The 19,031-nt window shown below is 47.6% G+C and overlaps 2 protein-coding genes across 6 annotated transcripts in view; one reads left to right on the forward strand and one right to left on the reverse strand.

Annotated features, from left to right (window-relative positions):
- LOC119399838 (BAI1-associated protein 3) overlaps positions 1-19,031 on the forward strand; it is a 501,956-nt gene that overhangs the window by 140,905 nt on the left and 342,020 nt on the right. The gene's annotated exons all lie outside the window — the stretch shown is intronic.
- On the reverse strand, positions 5,416-18,789 carry LOC119399840 (uncharacterized). 2 transcript variants are annotated; one of them, XM_049417868.1, is made up of 5 exons: positions 18,728-18,787; positions 18,345-18,652; positions 17,460-18,053; positions 10,632-10,754; positions 5,416-7,808 (listed from the first exon to the last, which is right to left on the reverse strand). In XM_049417868.1, exons 3-5 carry the CDS (start codon positions 17,791-17,793, stop codon positions 7,519-7,521), a joined length of 747 nt encoding a protein of 248 aa, XP_049273825.1. In that variant the 5' UTR covers positions 17,794-18,053; positions 18,345-18,652; positions 18,728-18,787; the 3' UTR covers positions 5,416-7,518. The 2 variants fall into 2 exon arrangements, with proteins under 2 accessions (XP_049273825.1, XP_037522628.1); XM_037666700.2 differs by having other exon boundaries at positions 18,345-18,789.

The raw sequence follows: 19,031 nt of genomic DNA on the forward strand, positions 1-19,031 counted from the left end.
TAGCGGGAGATGGTGTAATTTTTTTCACACTCCATTACTAAGTTTGGGAGGGGGGGGGGGGAGCCAAACGGGTGGCAGGAATAAGTTTCTGCGGCGGGACGGGTTACGCTCGACGGGTTGAGCTGCGCTACCTGGCCTCTACATCCGTTGGTGTCCATTCCGTAGTTCTAGGAGATCACCCTGCGCATTACGTGAGCCGCCCCATTATGAACAAGTTACTACAAGATAATTCACCGGTCTCAAGCTCACCTCAGCTAGCGGGCCGCAGTTTCGAAATTTGGTCGCGCTGGTGCAGGGACAGTAAAGACGGTCGGAGCGGGGGACAGAATGAGAGACTCAGTGAAATGTCCGACAACTTGCCATTTAAAAGAAGACGTCCTTTCTCACTCCTCATTGATGGGTCATTTCTAAGGCTCCGTGTTTTCGGAGTTTATTTTTCTTGAAATTCGGAAGGTGTTTTTCGGAGTTTATTTTTGGGAGGAAATTCGACGTTTATCGGAGGTTATTTCACGTAGGCATCCAATTTTCCGAAATTCAGTGTTTAATTTTGCATTATAAGTTGTTGCAATGTGTTCTTATTAACCCCATTTCCAATGAAATTGCGTTGGATTCTTGCTGATAATCCTAATCCTCGATCCTTTCATTTTTTTACCTTGTTAATACCTTACCTTCTTAATAAGGCTGTTGATTTGTACTGCTGCAAACTCGCTAAAGTGTAGTTTTGGGGGTAGCAGGAGCTAGTCAAGCTGCTTCTCAGCTTTTTCTCCCAGCATCCCTTATCTTCTTGACGAAAAATAAATAACCTATTATTATCACTATCTCGATACTCCGAAACCTTAGATGAAAGGATATCTGAACATGGAAACATGCGAACACACTAATTGTATTTTAGATCCCTGGAAGGTCTGAACGCACAAAGACATATACATAGAAGCATGAATACGTGAATACAAAACACCTACGTTTGATCGCATTACAACCTTAAAGCTTGTTGTGATAGACGCAAGCATATTTTACGAGGTTGCTGCCGCTAATGGAGTTGCGCTCTTTTCGATTGATGATTCTTAGCTTTGACAACACCCTTTGAACGTCGAAAATGTCTTTGTAAAATCGGAGGTTATCGAATAAATCCGAATTGTCAAAAAGTTTTGCCGGCGAGTGTATATGGGTTTTTTTTTTCGAATTTATCCGAAAACACGGAGCCCTAGTCATTTCCGATAAAGATAGGGCCTCAAGACTCGAGAAACATCGATATCGATCTTCAGAATGACTTCAACCTAAACGCCGATTCTGAAATATAGAGATTCTGTTTCACGCTTATGTGTCGACACAGGATGAGTGCACGTTGTGTGCCTCATGAAAAATATGGGACGAAAGCAGCCACATGCGATTCGCTAGCGAAAGGTGCGCGGGCCGCGTGTTTGAGACCCCTGATCTAATTAGACGGAAAGCGCGGAAATGATTAGCCGCGCAAGTTCTCCTGGAAATAACGTTTCCTTTTTTGTTTTTACTTTGGCCGCATTCGATCTGTCGGTTCTCCTTCGCTAGCTTAGCCCTCGCGCTCCTTAGGCGACCGAGACTTGCGCTTGCGTTTCCCACGCTTCTTGCTGGAAGTGGACGTGTGCGTTGACTCCCGGCTCGTAGCCGATGGAGACTGAGCTTGGGGCTGCTGCTGCTCGACGGCGGTCTGTCCCGACGCCGACGGCTGCTTCGAAGACTGCGATGGCGGCGTCTTCGACACCGGCGCGGCGTGCTTCTGCGAGCGTCGCTGAGACGACGTGCTGCTTTTGCGCGACTGCGTCGACGGCACGGGTGGAGCCTGGTTGCTGCTGCTGGGCAAAGCGGACGACGTTGATTGCGTGATCTCCGACCCGGGCGGCGTCGCGCCTTCCTTGCGGCGCAACTTCTCGGCGAACTTCTTGGCCATGAAAATCGGGGCGCCCACCGGGTTCTCGCTCCATCGGCGACTGTACCTGGGTTCAAGGGATACATACTAGCGCAAACAAAGAGCTCACGGGGTGGGGTCTCTTAAGCATCTGCCTAAGACGACTCAAAGGCGAAAGCCATCTTTTAGATGCGAAGCATCTTATAGCGGAGTTCAAACCGGTGGTGGTGGTGGTGTGCGGCGTGACCACCCTTACTGCGCATGCGCATATCCTCTCCACACACCTCCTCTCCACTCCCCCTCACCACTCCTCCTGTCCACTTTCCCTCTCCCCTTTTCTCTATCCCCTCCCCCTATCCACTCTCCCTCTCCACTTCCCCTCCCCCTTTCCACTCCTCTGAGACGCGGGCTAGGCATGCCGAAATTCTCTCCTGCGCAACGCCGCGATGAGGGCCAGCGCATGCGCGTACCCTCCGCCTATCTCTCCTCTCCTACGCTGCCCCCCTCTCGCACGCCTGTCGACCACGTTCCCTGCTCAGCCTATGAGAATTAACGGCCAGGCTAGAGGGAAGACAAGACGCGCGTAGCGTTCCTCTTCGCGTTCCACGACGCGAGGTCGGTAGCATGCCCAACGAACGCCAACGGAACGCGATCGTGCAAGTGCTCCGGCTTCGCATCGCCTCATGGTCCCCTTTAGCGGAGGAATGGTGTAATTTTTTTTCTTTTTCTTTTAAGCCGATGTGTTGATTCCCCCCCCCCCCTCCCTCCTCAGAAAGCTTTCTGCCCCTAACGTGGTTCTGTGCTGCCTCCAGGACCGGAGGCATTGCAAGCTTTTGCACTTCCCCTAGTTATGCACTGCCTGTGGGATCAGCCCATCTTTGACCAAACGACGATATCATGTGGCGACATCATCATCTGACGTGACGTGTTAAGACTTCATCATTAAAGGCAGCGCAAACAACACGGACACAGAAAAGGAGCACACGTGCACAGCGCTATCAACTCTCACGGAGTTGCAACTTCATGATGGTGTCTTAGTGATGCCATGATGACGTCACACATTTTTGCGATCTCTGACGCCAAGATGACGTCACTTGGTGACGTCATCACGTGATGATTTTTTTTGCATCACTCGTGATGCAACCGCCGCCGACGCTGGACGCCGACGCCGCCGATGGTCAAATTTCGCGTTCGATGAGGCATTTAAGGCAGTTCGCCTTAATAAATGAAGACTTGAGAAAGAAGTAGTTGCAAGGTCGGGCGCTAAAGTTGTACCGTTTATTCGAAATGTGGAGGCTTCATTTTTCTGAAGCAAGACTGAAAGTTGGGCGAGTTGGTAATACATTGTAGGAAAAAAAAATGACAGCGCGCAAACGGACGGGATGCAGAAAGGTAACGCAACACAAGCGCTTGTGTTGTGTTACCTTTCTGCATCCCGTCCGTTTGCGCGCTGTCAGTTCAAGTTTAGCGCCCGAGCATTATGCTTCCTACTACTTCTTTCTGGAGGCCTTAATGAAAAATGCGGACTGCGCTTCGTTCATTCATAGCAAGGGTCTCGTTCCGGCAGGCTTGGTGCCTTCAGGTACCAGTATGCGAGGGCTTATTGGTCAGCTGTCCGCTTGTTAAAAGATTACGTGCTACGTGACGCCTGCTGGCAAAAAAAAACAAAAAGAGTGTTCCTCACTCACCGTCATGGCTATGAGCGGCGCTGACCAACACTCCCTGGTTTATATACCCATAAATATGTACCGATAATGTGTACCAGAGGATGACCGCCGCCGTAGCTCAATTGGTAGAGCATCGGGCGCGTTATCCGAAGGTAGCGGGTTCGGTCCCTGCCGGCGGCAAGTTGTCTTTTCGTCCACTTTAATTTCTTTACAAACAGTAGAATTACGACCAGTACAATTAACGTGCCCTATACCTTCCTTGCCTTCATTATATGTTGGTTTTTCACTAAGGTAGCATCAAACAAAGAAGGAGCCCATAAAAATTCCCTTCTTTCGTTCATTCTGGAGTTCTTCTTTCTTTCTTTCTTTCCGCTAATATGGTATCCCATTGGCGCCAACCGACTGGCCCAGCAACAATGCTTGCTGTACCTCGCTTTCTGTGATTGTTTGGAGCGGTCCTCTTGCTGACTGCGTTGCTGCTGCTGCTGCTGCTGCTGCTGCTGCTGTATGTCGAGCTGCCTCGCTTTCTGCGCGGTTTCTCTTTCGGACTTCTCGCGGTCCTCCTGTCCCTGGAGGTCGACCACCAGTTTATCTAGCAATACCGGGTCGCACTCCGCGTCGGGTGTGGGCGGGCACATGGTGGCGGTCGCACTGGCCGCCATGGACGCCACGAACCCGGGAGGCCTTATCACCGATTGGCCCTCGCTGCGACAATGTGTCGCGTAGATGAGAAGAGGAGAGAGAGAGAAATGCAATGCGCGTCGTTTATCTATCTATCTATCTATCTATCTATCTATCTATCTATCTATCTATCTATCTATCTATCTATCTATCTATCTATCTATCTATCTATCTATCTATCTATCTATCTATCTATCTATCTATCTATCTATCTATCTATCTATCTATCTATGTCTATCTATCTATCTATCTATCTATCTATCTATCTATCTATCTATCTATCTATCTATCTATCTATCTATCTATCTATCTATCTATCTATCTATCTATCTATCTATCTATCTATCTATCTATCTATCTATCTATCTATCATCTATCTATCTATCTATCTATCTATCTATCTATCTATCTATCTATCTATCTATCTATCTATCTATCTATCTATCTATCTATCTATCTATCTATCTATCTATCTATCTATCTATCTATCTATCTATCTATCTATCTATCTATCTATCTATATCGTCACGACGTGAACCTATGCTTCAAGTCATGGCTGAACTTCCACGCGATGCGGCAAAAGGCAAATCATGCGTGGTATTCGGTGACACATGAGCAGAACTTATCTAATTGAAATTGAATTGAACACGTATCAAAACTCAGTCGAATGCTCGCGACAAAGAGTTTTGCATCTTGGTGCTCTGAAGTGCGTGCGTATATTTGGGACGTCTACACTCTGAGAAAGATAACTGTCCTGTGACTCTTCTTTGTGACCATATATAAACTTAGCGCTCACAAAAGACAAGGACAAGAAAGAGATACACAAGAAAGGACAAGAAAGAGACAAGGAAGGACAAGAAAGAGTACTGGCTTTCCACGTACACAAATCTCTTCAAAGAGACACGTTAACTTTCTTTCGAGATCACTATGCTCCCTTCGGAGAATTGTGGGACGCACGTCTATCGTAAAAGAGGGTTAACGTATCTTTTTAAAGAGAGTTATATGTGCGGCAAGTAACGACTCACAAATAAAGAGTCAAACGACTCTTTCTTTAGAGTGTAGTGTATTGCGCACGGACGTTGTAGGGATCGACCGAGTACTTTATCGACATCCTGTTGAAGTGTAACTAATATTAATGACAATAATAAGAGTAACAACCGTAAACATTGTTTATTGGCTAGCTGAGGATGAAGTATAAAGCATGATTATGAATGCGCATCCAAACAAGAATTTATGGACATCTGCGCGGAATGCACGAGAAAACTAAGTAGCAGATCTAGGGACATAAAAAAGCAATAAAGATAACACTTGGTTGTAAATACAGCGGGGAAGAACTTTTCACACTCGGCAAAACCGGAACTATAGTTGTAACATAAATGGGCAGAAAAAATTACGTACAATGTGAGGAAGTAAAAAAAGAAATGTACGCAAAACTGCGAAACTTCGAACCATACAGTTATTGGGCATATGAGTGAAAAAAAAAATCGCGATAAGCAACTGAAGTTTTATAAATAGACTTTCTGTACACGTTACTACAATAACAATATAACAAATAACAATTGCTTTTAGTACACCTACAGCGTCGATCTCCACGAATTATACGTTGATTAACACTAGACTTCTTCTAGAGTAGTAGTAAGACAGATATAAAGCATTGTTTTCAGTAACGAGAACAGTGCAAAAAAGATGCGGTGAATTACACATGTGTATACATGTTGTCTTTCCAGATAGTTTAGAAATAGGGGCGTGCGAATAGTGAGTTTTGGAACCGATTCGAGTACAAATCGAATAGTGATGATACTGAATAGAGTACAAATGCTAATCGAATAATCTTCGAATAGTTTTCGAATAGTAAAACAACTATTTTTAAAACAGTCCTAGAACTCCACAACAACTTAATTGAAAAAAAAAATATTCACAGGCTTTCACCAAAATAAGTTGCGGTTACTTTTAACCGACTCAAAATGCCCTAATTATACAAGCTGTGGTAAACTCGTGTACCGCAGCGACGAGAACCTTCGAAATATTTTGCAACTGTAGGTTGAAATACAGCAGCGACTGCAGTAATCACGGTGATACTTTGTCACCTGCTCTTAAATAAAGCTGAGACATAAAAACTAAAGAATTTTAAACCAAGCATCACGAATAGAGCTAAAAATATAATGAAACTGGTAAACCTGTCCTCACACTGGGCTTCGGCACCGAAAGCTTGTAAACATCAGTGTTGAAAGCTGCATCTGCAAGAGCAATTTAAGCAAACACAACACTTGCGTCTGTTGTTATTCGTGAGGCTGAAAGCAGTCGCAGTGCCCACTTCCACTTATTACTAGATGAAGACAGAAACTGAATAATGTAATGCAGCCGTGCAGCAAAACATGAGTAAGAGTGAAGTTTTTAGAAATAACGCCTCGATCCGCCAATCAGTATAGCGTCGGTATTCCTGTAAATCTTGGACTGCATGAACATTGGTAATTTAGTGATTAAAGGAAGATGAATGACCTCTAGCTGTTCCGAAGTTTCGTTACTTCGGGGTTATCCCGTCGGTGCTGATTATTCGAAAACTATTCGAAAAATATTCGGTATTTCGAATATGTACTATTCATTTCGAGTTCCGAACCGAATAGAATGCTATTCGATTCGTTATTCGAAATTTTCGAATATTCCCGCACCCCTATGTATAAAGAAAACATTAATGTATATACAGCTGTGAGCAATTTGAGAAAGAACACTGAAGAGGGTTTCGAACAGCGAAAATTTTATTGATATCAATTATATGTATGGATATGAATGAAACGTAATGAATTGCGAGAGATACCTTTCCGCTTGAGTATTAGGTGTCGCCTTTAGGAGGTATGACCTTTAAAAGGTTATTTTAGTAGAACCTCTCATATTGCTCACACTTACACATGAAAGGCAAGCTAAAAGAAGAATACAGTAATATAAATAAACGAAGATCCAATGGTAACTCCACACTAATCACACAGCAAATTACTCCTAAAAAGTTATGAACAGAATATGCTCCTGCAGGAATGTATTATTATCCTTATGCAGTGACGTCATCGAGGTTGCCATATTGTTGTATGACCAGCACAATGAAAAGCTGCGTCTTGTATCACTCTGTTTATCTCCAGAAGCTGTGCATAGGGCTACAGCAAGCTGTAACAGTGCTGAAGCTCCGAATAATGCTATTAGTGGAAGCTCAGAATACTGCAAGAAAATAGCGTACAGTGAATTTACGTAAATACTTTATATGTGGTGCCAACGTTATCGCAAAGCCCTGTGATATCAGGCGGTAGTGGCGTCAACCAAGGCGTTCGTCGTTAACGCTGATGGCGCTGCGTACGTGTCCGGAGTGCGCGTCCCGGTTCCGCCGGGGGTGGCAGCAGGGGGCGTGCCGGCCGCGGTGGTGACTCGTTGCAGCTGCAGACCCCTGGCGGCAGCTTCGGAGGCCTGCTGGAGCAACTGTCGCATCGGGTTCACGGCCACCTTTTCCTGTTCCTCCTCGGGTAGCAGTTGCTTGGCCTCGCTGTGGAACGCCTTGCAGAAGAGCTCGTACTCGGCCGTCACCGAACTGCCTGCACGCGTGAAATGACAGGCAGATCGACAAAGTTAGAGGGTTGTGAACATTCGCAATTTACACTCGGCTACAACCCAAGAAAAACTGCAAGCTCCGGCCGCAAGACCGCGGTGCGCTGGCCCTTCACCTGTGCAAAACAGTCGTGCTTGCTGGTTTCCGCTCGAACTAAGCTACTTTTTCTCGGCAAATGTAAATACTACGCATATTAGGAGTTAAAGGTTCATCGTTGCTACCTAAAACATTGCGTTTGGCTGAGCAGTGATATCAGAATCCCAGGTGAAATTTGTCAGAACGTTCAACTTTCCTACCTAAAACCAGTGGCACAAATGTGTGTCTGAATGGGAAAAGCAACTATCTGAAACATTCGAGAAGTGAATGACGTCACAAAAATGAGTAAGCGTTATTGGATGGAGCATTCATGGAAGTTCCCTGTGGGAGGGACAGCGATGGCTATCAGCGCAGCTGTCATTTTTTTGTTTAGGTTGTAACCGACTATAGTGAGGCATTGCAGCAGTGTGGAGCACCATTTTCAGCACTTGTTCTTGCGGGGGGGGGGGGGGACAACAATTTTCGGCTGAGCGTCGTAGTTCAAGGTGGAAAGACATGCGTCCGTCCTGTCCGTTATGCATGCTTGCCCCCTCTCTTCTGTGACGGAGGCTGTGACGTAACAAAAACCGGTAGTCGTTGCGCTTGCCGTGCCGCCAGGTGACAACTGCAGCCAAGATTCTCTATGCTCTAAACTCGGGTACGACAATATGATAACTTGGTCTCTAGGAGTCTTTCGTCCTCTACCATGGCCCTTTCGCGCAACGAATGACGGCCGGCGGTATTCTCTCCGCTTGAGCCGCGTTCGTTGGCTGCGCTCGCACGCTTTCACTCGCACATACAACAAACGACGCGTGCGGCGATGTTATCGATTTTGACTTTTTACTTAACATCACGGCAGTGCCGACGCCGGTGGCGACGGCAAAAACACACCGGGAGTGTTCATATAATTGCTATCCCAATAAAAAATAGCAGGGATGAAATTGATACAGCATATTTCGTTACAGGCGCCTATAGACGTCAGACTCTGGAGTTTCCAAGATGTGTGGCGCCACCTGTCGGAGAAGTATTGAGTAGTGCATAGACCGACTCTCTCGCATAGTTTGCTATGGGACCAGGTGCAACTAGCGAGTGCGAAACAACGATTGAGCTTAATATCGCGTGTGTTTGCGCATTTAGCACTCAGAACGAGAGCTGTGAATTGCTCTCCGCTAGTCGGACGCGCCACCGAACCGTCGTGAAGTGCTTGCTGGATAATTCGCCTGAACGACGGCGAAAACAGCAGCAGACGAGAGCCCTCCGCACGCTACGAAGAAACTCCGCAAAAGACGCACTGTTGCGTTGTGAATTGCCACGGACGTAAAAGACTGAATAACAACGTTCAGTTTTAGCGATTTCCATAGTTGTCGTACGAAGAAGAAAGGCGAGAGCGCTGGATACGGGCCGTTGCGAGCGTGCGAAGTACCCGCGTTCTCCACGGCCGGTGGCATGAATGTGTGGCTCTGCTGTTGTTTTGCGCAGCCCTGATGCAAAACCGTGGTAACCTTGACTATGAAGCTCAGCAGAGGCTCTGACCGCGGTGCTTGTCGTGTAACACGAAGTGAGCAGCTAGAGGCAGACTGGAGACGCGTGATACGCACACCGCGACGAGTTGGCCGTCACAACACAGCATCGCGGACGTATGTACGTTTTGAAGGCTCAGAGTTCTGGTTCTAACTAGCTAACACCACGTGCGTCATACAAGTAAATCGCAGAATGTTGGTCGTGACCCCCTTCAGGTTTGTTTCGCCCGTGTCCTCCGCGGTTGCCGTAGCTATCTCGGAGGCCACGGTTTTGCCTTTGGTTGTACCCCGCGAAAGTGGACACGCACGTATCCCCATTTGCAGTACATACAAACGGAAGACGACCATCAAGAGACCATTTGAGGATGCGTAATAAAACACTCCAATGCACAGGAAGCGAGAGATGAATTAAGGGAGAATGCAACTGAAAAGGCGAAAAAATCGCCGGAGCCATTCGCCCCTGATGAGCCGAGTTTTGTACCACTGATCGTAAGATGCATAGCTAAGTAAATTGATCGTGTATGTAGGTACTTTATCGCTGTGGCATACGTATGTACCCGATTTTAACGCATTTAGGCTCTAGAGAAGGGATGTCGGAGGGCTTGCCTCGAACTCGGTGTCGTGTGATGCTCGCTTGTACTTGCGCGTTGCAGCGCGCGGAAATAACTAAAACTTATTTTGTTGTACTCGCAGTTCGCTTTGATCAGCTTCCTTTGTTTCTGAAGCGTGGATTGGCGGAAGAAGCTTTCCAGGTCCTTGATTTTCAGAAAACCGCGCCTCGACACCAATGAAAGAGGAGGGTTATATTGCGGCCTATGCACATTCGCTTGCGGGCGGCTCTCTTTGCACTACCCAGTTAGGGCCAAGGCTACGATGAGGGCGCTGGTGGCGGTGTTTTTCGCAGCGCCGCCTGGGCAGAGTCTGACGTCTATAGCAGTACATTATATAAGCATAAGCGTGCATTAAAAAGACAGGGCGAGAGATAGAGATAACCAACACGCTTGACTGTAATGGACGGCGTTGTACTTCATCGTAGCGAACAGGTTAGGTCGCTACCCAGTTTTAAGGAGATGAAAACACCGATAGGCATCACATGCAGCCGGCGTTATTACGGGGAAAGCATGCAATACCGAAAGGAAGGAAAATTCAATAGGATTATTCTTCAGGCCCGATATATAGCGTTTGTGTTATTTTAATTACAAAATTGAGCTCACCCATTGTAGCGGACGGACTGATGTCTGGACCGAATCTCTCCGGTGACTGGACCGGCGAGCGGCAAACATCTTCGCGCCTCTCTGGCAGGGAAGCCGTGGACAAAGTTGCTTTGGTCTTCTCACCTACAAAAGGTATCGAAACGAGCATTTTAAGACGTTAAAAGAAAGGCAACTTCCTGAAAATGAGATATTGACGCCACTGATGGAGTTAAGATTATCATATCATGAACGAGCATAGACGTGGGCTTGTTGGTAATCAATTCGAACTTTTCCAGCGCGCCAAATGAACAACACGCGGAGGTGTCTGTGCCCTGGTCCTTTAGTGCGCCATAAACATTCATATGTTGTCATGTTCCTGAACCTAAAGGGTTTCCATGTTTCTACTTCGTGCAGTAAAAATGGTATACAGTGTCTCCGTCTGTTCATATGCGCATCACGTGACGTGAGGTCTGTATAAGGGAGACGAAAAGCGTGGTACAAAGCTAAAAGAAACTGCAGTGAGCATGTCTCGCTCTAAGTTCACTAAAAACAAGACACAGGTCCTGGGAAAGACGGAGGCTTGAAGTGCCGAAATGGTTGAGCGCTCTGTGACGTGTCGATCAGGTCACAGAGCGCTCAGCCGTAGCTGTGACGTGTCCATCACGTCACGGATCACCAGTCACCCTTTAACGTGAGAGCGGCTATTGTTTCAGTATTAACAATTGCTGGCGTTTTACCTATGCCAAAACCACGATATGATTATGAGGCACGTCGTAGTGAAATACTCCGGATTCATTTCAACCGTCCAGAGCTCTTCAGCGTGCATCTAAATATAAGCGCACGGATGTTCTTTGCGTTTAGCGCGCATTGAAACGTGACTGTCGTGGCAGGCAACCGAACCCCGCGCCCTGTAGCTTATAGCTGCACGACACCTTACCTGCTGAACTACCAAGGTGGGTTGTTTCGGTATGGAAGAAAGGTGATCCATACCAATTAATATCAAGTTATACTAACATCAATATTATCTTTTTAACACTGTTTACGATATTATTAAGCAGTGGTCTTGTGGTTATAGCGCTCCGCTGCTGACCCGAAGGTCGCGGGATCGAATCCCGGCCGCGGCGGCTGCATTTTCGATGGAGGCGAAAACGTTGAGGCCCGTGCACTTAGATTAAGGTGCACGTTAAAGAACCCCAGATGGTCGAAATTTACGAAGCCCTCCACTACGGCGTCTCATAATCATATCGTGCTTTTGGGACGTTAAACTCCAGATATTATTATTACGATAATATTAAGCCGAAAGCCTTGGATGCCTTATCGAACGCGAAACGTGACCGTGGGCGTCCACAAGTAGTGATACTAAGAAAGCACCACGATGTGATGACGTCATCATGACGTCGTAGATTGCCAAAATTTGTGACGTCACTATTGTTTGAACTCGTATACGTGGCAGGCGTCACGTATACAGATGCGAGATGCGTTTCAACAATCGACTGTATATCTCATCGAGGCCAGTCCGTTGACTGTGTATGGCTTTCGTGTCAAACGAGAGCCGGTGGCTTTTACTTTTGTTTCACCTTTGTCTGGACCTTATCGCGTGTGACTAAACAAAACGCGCGGTTTACGCTGGCACGTTCCCAGCCTATAGATAAGCGGTCGGCTCGTCTTGGCCACGTAGCACGCGCCTATAGTTACTCTGTATATGGACCGTATCGACAGCCGAGGACGCTTCTGGAAGGTTCCCATAGTTGCCTTGCGGCGGGGGTGACGATAAGACATGAGGGCTTCTTGCTTGGAAGTCGTCTTCTGTTCTGGCTTCATTAGAGAACTTTTCGCTATTTATACACATATGATGCCCATGCTACATGATACTGTGGTAACTTTAATGATACGTCCGTCGCTGTGTGTCAGTGGTTCCGGTGTTCAGCTGCTGACCCGAAGGTCGCGGGTTCGATTCCGGCCGCGGCGATCGCATTTTGGTGGAGGCGAAATGGTAGAGGCACGTGTCCTGTGCGATGTCAGTGCACGTTAAACAACACCAGATGGTCGAAATTTCCGGAGCCCTCCACTACGGCGTGCCTCTTAATCATATCGTGGTTTTGGCGCGTTGAACCCCAGATATTATTAACTTTAATGATACAGTATAATGAACTACTTCGCATTATTAGAGATAAATGTTCTTTTTTGTTGTTGTTGTGCAGGCGTGGCTTCGTATTGAGATAAGACATTGATGGTAAATTGCCTGTAGAATTAATAACAGAAAAGCTTAATTTATCTTTCCCTATTTACAGGGCGAACTGCAGGGGGTGGGGGGAGAGGGTTACGGCAAATGAAGAACAGCCGTGTACTTAGATGTAGCTGTACGATAAAGTATTATAAGTGAGTCAAAATAAATCCACAGTTTGCACTACAGCGTACCTCATAATCACATCGTGCTTATGGCGCGTCAAGCAGCGCAATTTTTAAAACCCCGTCCCTTTTCGCCATCGATGCTTTGTAAAGCTCTCTTACTTTGTCAGAATTCATCGTAACCCAAACGACACTCCGGGCGTCCACTCTGCGCTTGGCTGTCTAGCTATTTTACCGTCTATAGGCTCCGTGCAGACGTAACTCCGCTCGGCGTCCCTAGCGGCAAGAAGCGCAGATTTGGCGGGATGCTCTGACGCGCTCGCAATGGGGTGAAGTCGAGGAACTATGCCTTTTACGATGACTACACTTTTCGTGCTTCTCGCGCTTGGCTAGTGACCAGAGCGACGGTACGTCCGCGTTATCAACGCGATCAGTCAGCCGCAGGTGGTGGACGATAAGAATAATATAGCATACAACATCGCTCCGCGATTGCACCCCTGCTCGCTCCACGCTCCCGCTGTGACGGCGCGAGGTATTTTCGCGGGCAGTTCCTTTTGTGCCGGTTCCGCTGTTCGTAGGAATGCCGAACTCCAGGAATAATTGCTGCGTTGTTGGGTGCAATAACCCCTACAGGAATTCTCTGGGCACGCGTTTTTACCTGTTTCCATTTAGAGAATATGAACGGAATCGGCGTGAACAGTGGATCGCGCTCGTTCGACGACAAGAGTGAGTTTTGTAAATAGATGTTTTTTTTTCTGGTGTGGCATTTGCCCGTGATTGTTCTCTGATTGATCTGCCGAGCAACATCTCTTCCACGACGCCGTGAACGTGCCCCGCTTCGAGGAGGTCCCTTCCCTTCTTCAGGTTAGCTCCTCGGAGGAAACTATATCATGTAGCTCTCTGAATCCAAACGTAATAATAATTGGCACGCTTTGCTGGGCCATGGCAGCAAAACACGAGCCACGACGATGAACTCGGCTGCACTGATTGAGTCGGCGCACCGAATGCAGTGCCATGGCCGTTCGATGGAAAGCGTTTTTTCATTCAGTGGCCGTGACAGTGCAATTGCTGGTATCGCCAGTTTCAAGCTGCCGCTGAGTTCGCTGCCGCGTTAGCCCGAGGGTGATAAGCTGTGATTGTTTAGTGAGCGAGGCGGCCCGCGTTATATGTGCGCACCTTCGCTCAACGGGCTCGTCACCTCCGTTGTCTTCCGCCAGCTCATGCATTTAATGTTGCCGCGTTCGCCTGAGGATACACGAGGTCTGGCGAAAAGAAGCACCCGCGCTAACGCTACGTTCTCGGACAGCTGCTAACAATTTGACGTCTTTTGGAAGCAAACGGGAAAGGAAAACGCCTCAAGCGAAGCACAAAGCACGGCGCAGTGGCTTGCCGCCGCCTGCGTTACCTGCTCCCTTATCCCGCCAGATCTGCTGCCGTGGCCGCTTTGGCGCTGGAGGCAGCGCGCGACTGTGGCGGCTCCTAACGTATGCACGGTGCCCATAGGGTAAAACGGACAGCGAACTTGCTAAGCCTATAGGTGGCTAACAGGGGCGTAGCCAGGGGGGGGGGGGTCGGGGGGGTTGAACCCCCCTCCCCCAAAATTTTTCGATTTTACATGTGCATATATACACGTGCACATACAAACGCACGCACGAACACGCAAAAAGGATGGTTGAAAACCCCCCGAAAAAATTTCTGGCTACGCTTCTGGTGGCTAAGCTTGTTCCTATACTAACCCTCCCTCCCTGTCAGGCAGGGTTTCAATCGCAGCGAGTTTGACTGCGTCCAGAATGTTTCCGCCGATATCTGAAAAGCCGATGGCAAACCGTACGTAATCGAAAAAAAAAAAAAAAAACCGTGGTCATTTTCCGCAGCGCGAGCACGTGTCCGATCTATTCGCGGACAGCCAATCTCGGGCAGCCGCGGCGTCAGCTCTGTACTGCGGAGGAATGCGGTGCTCGCCGATATTTTCGACGCGGTGTTTCCTGACGTGCGCCGCCCACGAGAGGCGATTGTAGTCCCGCCGCTGTCAAGCGCAGAATCGTTGTCGGCAGCGGCGGCCCGGCAGAATCGAGGGAGTATTCCACATTCCGCGCCTGCGTTAGCCAGCCGATTCAGACGTTCGTCCTGTGGAACCAGGTGCTGACCACGTGCGCCGTTCTAAGCCCCAGATTCTTATTATAACCAGTTCAACAAAACGGCATTGTTCTGGGATACAGAAAGGGCTTTTTATGAGCAGTAATGACAAAGTGTATTTCTAACAATCAAATATCCTCCAATAGGATATAATACTGGTGCTACACGGGCACTATTTATGGCCGATCCGGATCTGACTTCTTGATCTCGATAAACAAGCTGGTCGCTGCTACACGTTACAGCCTAATCCGGATCGAGTTATCAGAATCATTTTTTATTTCAACATCAGATTTTGACAAATATAGATGTTGAGGGCCATGAGCTAAAAGCCACAAAACGGCTTGACGAGGCCCACGGTCCCTTGAACTTGGCACCGACAGAAAAGCAACATGTACACAGAACAGCAATAAATATACTGTCTTCCTTTTACCTACACAAATACAAAGAAAAACAAACAAAAAAGAAACAAGGCGCAGAGGTCAGCCAAATGGCGATCACAGAGCCAGTTCTATCAGACGTGATCGCGATAAAAAGTGACCCTGTAGCGGCACCTGATCCGGACTGGTCCTGATCGCGATCAGATGTTCCCGTGGAACACCGGTATTAGACTGGGCGAGTTGGTTCAGGGTCATAGTTTAAGGCAGCGCGAATGACGAATGCACGAGACAAAGAAGATCACAGGACAAGGCGTTTTGGACGTAAATCCTTGAATGGCTGTGTAAGTAGAGCCAACGCTTTGACAAGTGGTCCTCCTCAAGGCAGCAACTGCCTACCTTAGCGCGTGTGTGAGTATGCTTCGTACCCTCTCCCCCAACTTAAACAGAAGAGGAGGAGAGGGCAAGTGCGAAAATGGAAGTACGAGCGAAAAAAAACGAAAATACAAGGGGATACTGAGGTAAGCTGGCTTGCGAACTGGGCAAATAAAATGAAAGAGGACTTGTCGAAACTCCAGTGCTCCAGGGACATGGCGTGTTCAAAGATTTTTAATCGCTTGAACCTTCCATCTTCCACTCAATATCGGCGTTACTTGAGTGTTAATTTTTGTGACTTTGCGGGTCATTACCACGATACCATTAGGAAGCACGCCTTGGCGGGGTGTTTATTTCGCAATCGTTTTGACCACCAGGGTTCCTTTAGCGTGAACTTAAATTGACAAGAAATGTTCGTAATGCCGTATATTTGTAAAATGCATGTGAGTGTTGTAATTGTAACGTTTTAGGGGCGAAGCTCCTCTTAGTCTAACCTTGTCACGCGTCCGGCGTAAGGCGTAACCGGCAGTATCTCCCGAACAGTATCTCCCATCACCTATCCTTTGCAAACTGTCCGCTACTTCGTCTTTGCAAACATCCCACTACGATCCATCACCGATCCATTACTTCACCGACCATAAAGCCGTTATAATGAAGGGGGAACGGAAGCCACATCTAGCTACCACTTACGTATAATAAAATTTCTTGTATAAATATATACAGTGTTTGTCACGTCTTTGATGATGTACTGGGCTATCGCTTTGATTACTGCTGGGCGAAACCACTGAAGATTTCACGGTGTAACCATGATTGCTTCAGGAGCTTCGCCCAGGCTCTTCATCATTCACCCGTGGATATGCTGTGAATTTGTTTAAAGAGATAATTTGTATACACATGCACTGCAGTTTTTTATGAATTTATGTGCGAAAACAGTTGACTCTCTGCTGCCAAATTCTGTAGGGGAAGGGGCCTTTCTCAAGCCGCTATATTAGCGACGTTTTGCTCCTGTCCTAGCCTTTGTTCTGGTGATGAATGCTGAAACAAAGGAATCTGAATCTAAAGTACACGGGACGGTTCACGCATGGAGTATACCGTTCACTTGTCAAACCACAGCATGTATACATGGTATAGCATTGCGGCTTTAGCTAAAACGATGGCTAGAATGGCCATAGATCTCGGGGACTTCCGTGGGTTCCGTCGCGCACGAAATTTCAGAAATCTTTGAAGGGTTGTCGGGCTAATATTTTTCGGGTTAGTGTTTCATTCGCGCCTCTTCGTGAAGATAAGTACAAGACGTTATGTCCGAACGTCGGCTTCCGAGACACGGCTCATTCGAGCATCGTTGATCGGTGTGACTGATACAGTACCATGGCGGCCTTAGTCGATGTTAAGTGGTAGGTATGATGACTACATCTCAACAAGATAACCATGCTGCAGATACTGCCACCTTCTGGAACCTTCTGGAACCTCTTAAAGAGTTCTCCTCGAGACATCCATGGTCTGACCACGGCTGATCGATTACACCACAGTTCTAACACTGTCACGACCTTAGCTAAAGTGTTAGAATAACTAGACCTAGACATCAGGTCACGGGCTCTGCCGTACATGTACGCACCTTCAGGAATCTTCGCGAGGATCTGATCGAACTTCTCCAGGTTCTGGTTGTTGACCTTGTACTTGTTGCCGCACACGCGGCTCCTCGACGTCATGATTTTCAGCCTCCGAACTCCGACGGTGCCGAGGACGCTTCCGACGAAGCCGTCCCCGCCGGCTCCGTGAGCGTCGGCGGAGACGGGGCCCCTGCGAGGCCCATGTCGCCCTTGCGGGGCCGTGGCGGACGAGTCTTCGGGCTTCGCTTGGCTCGTCTTCGTCTTGGAGCGCGTCTTAGTCTTGGCTTGGCTCCGACGACTTCCCGCGAGCACCTTCCACCACAAAGAGAACGCGTGCATCGACGGGTAATGCAACCGATTACGGTGACTTCTGTAACTTGCGTAGACGTCTGTTTCGTCTGGCGTACCGCTGTCGCAGACGACGCTTTGCGTCTAAAGCAGAAGTAATATTTTCTTGTTGAGTGTCTGACAATCTTCTTCTTCTTTGTCTCTCTGTGCAGCACCAAACAAAGGAATGTTGAACCACAGGACACCTTTCTGTCTACGTGCAGTCTCTTAGCAACACTTCTTAGTTCCGTGCACAAGACACCCGAATCGATCTGAAACGTAATGACAAAGAAAAGAGCAAAGAACCTTGTGAAAAAGTCTGAGGTTTTTTATTTTATATATGAAAACCATGGAAATATTGAATACGTTAGAGCCGACTATACCCTCATCATGAACTACTGAAGGCTGAATAATGAAGAAACACACACCACACACACAAAAGAAGAAGCAAGAATAAACGAATAGCAAAAGGAATTTAAAAAGTAAGCCTGCGGCTTTATTCATTCTCGCCGGTAAATGAAATGCAGTAAAAGAAGAAAACAGCAAAAATATAAACCACTTACCTGAACAGCTGCCTTAGAGTCTTCGAAGTCCTTGTGCCTGTGTACCTCGGATATCAAAAACACGACCAGCTAAAATCCGAAGAACTTTTCTTTTCGACCACTAGGCGACAAACAATAGAAAACCAGCTAGTCTATCCTCACTCGAAATTATTCTCAGTGTTTTTTAAAGAGCAGTAACACACAACGGTGCTGTTAGTCCTTCGTCTTCTAGTTCGTACGCCACCTCGCGTGCGTTCGTTTGTTGCCTTCCAGCTCGATCAAGTCCACGTCGTCTGCTAGCCACCTCACTACTGCCACGTCGTCTGCTTCTGAAACCGAAAGACAGTTCTTTCGTGCCAATATCTCTCTACAGTGCAGAGCCGGTATCAAACTGTGACTCGTACTTTCTTTTTCAGAAAACTTTTCCGTCAGTCTAGATCGCCTGACGCCGATGAAGCTTCTGCAGCTTATCGTGCCTGCGCGAAACCGTTGTTGTCTCTCTTATCTTGTATCTTGCATCTACGCATTGTCCAGCGGCGCTCGCGTCGACTTGTTTTCGTGCCGGTGTCGCGTAAGCTCTCCAGCACTTATCGGCGCGTGCCAGGCGTATAGCCGTAACCGTGCATCCCTTATCTCACCCGGTATACCTTCGTTACACCCCGGATAGATAAGAGCATGTCGTTGGGGCATGAAGACAAAAGGACAGCC

The sequence above is a fragment of the Rhipicephalus sanguineus genome, chromosome 7, assembly GCF_013339695.2.
Source record: "Rhipicephalus sanguineus isolate Rsan-2018 chromosome 7, BIME_Rsan_1.4, whole genome shotgun sequence".
In the NCBI taxonomy this organism is placed as follows: domain Eukaryota; kingdom Metazoa; phylum Arthropoda; class Arachnida; order Ixodida; family Ixodidae; genus Rhipicephalus; species Rhipicephalus sanguineus.

What these genes read in the sequence shown, in the direction of transcription:
- LOC119399840 (XM_037666700.2), bottom strand. Translation starts at nt 17,793, where the DNA reads ATGCACGCGTTCTCTTTGTGGTGGAAGGTGCTCGCGGGAAGTCGTCGG. An exon ending in CCTCGCGAAGATTCCTGAAG is followed by an intron (nt 10,755 to 17,459) that starts GTGCGTACATGT and finishes TACCTTTTGTAG; the next exon opens with GTGAGAAGACCAAAGCAACT. An exon ending in CAGTCCGTCCGCTACAATGG is followed by an intron (nt 7,809 to 10,631) that starts GTGAGCTCAATT and finishes TCACGCGTGCAG; the next exon opens with GCAGTTCGGTGACGGCCGAG.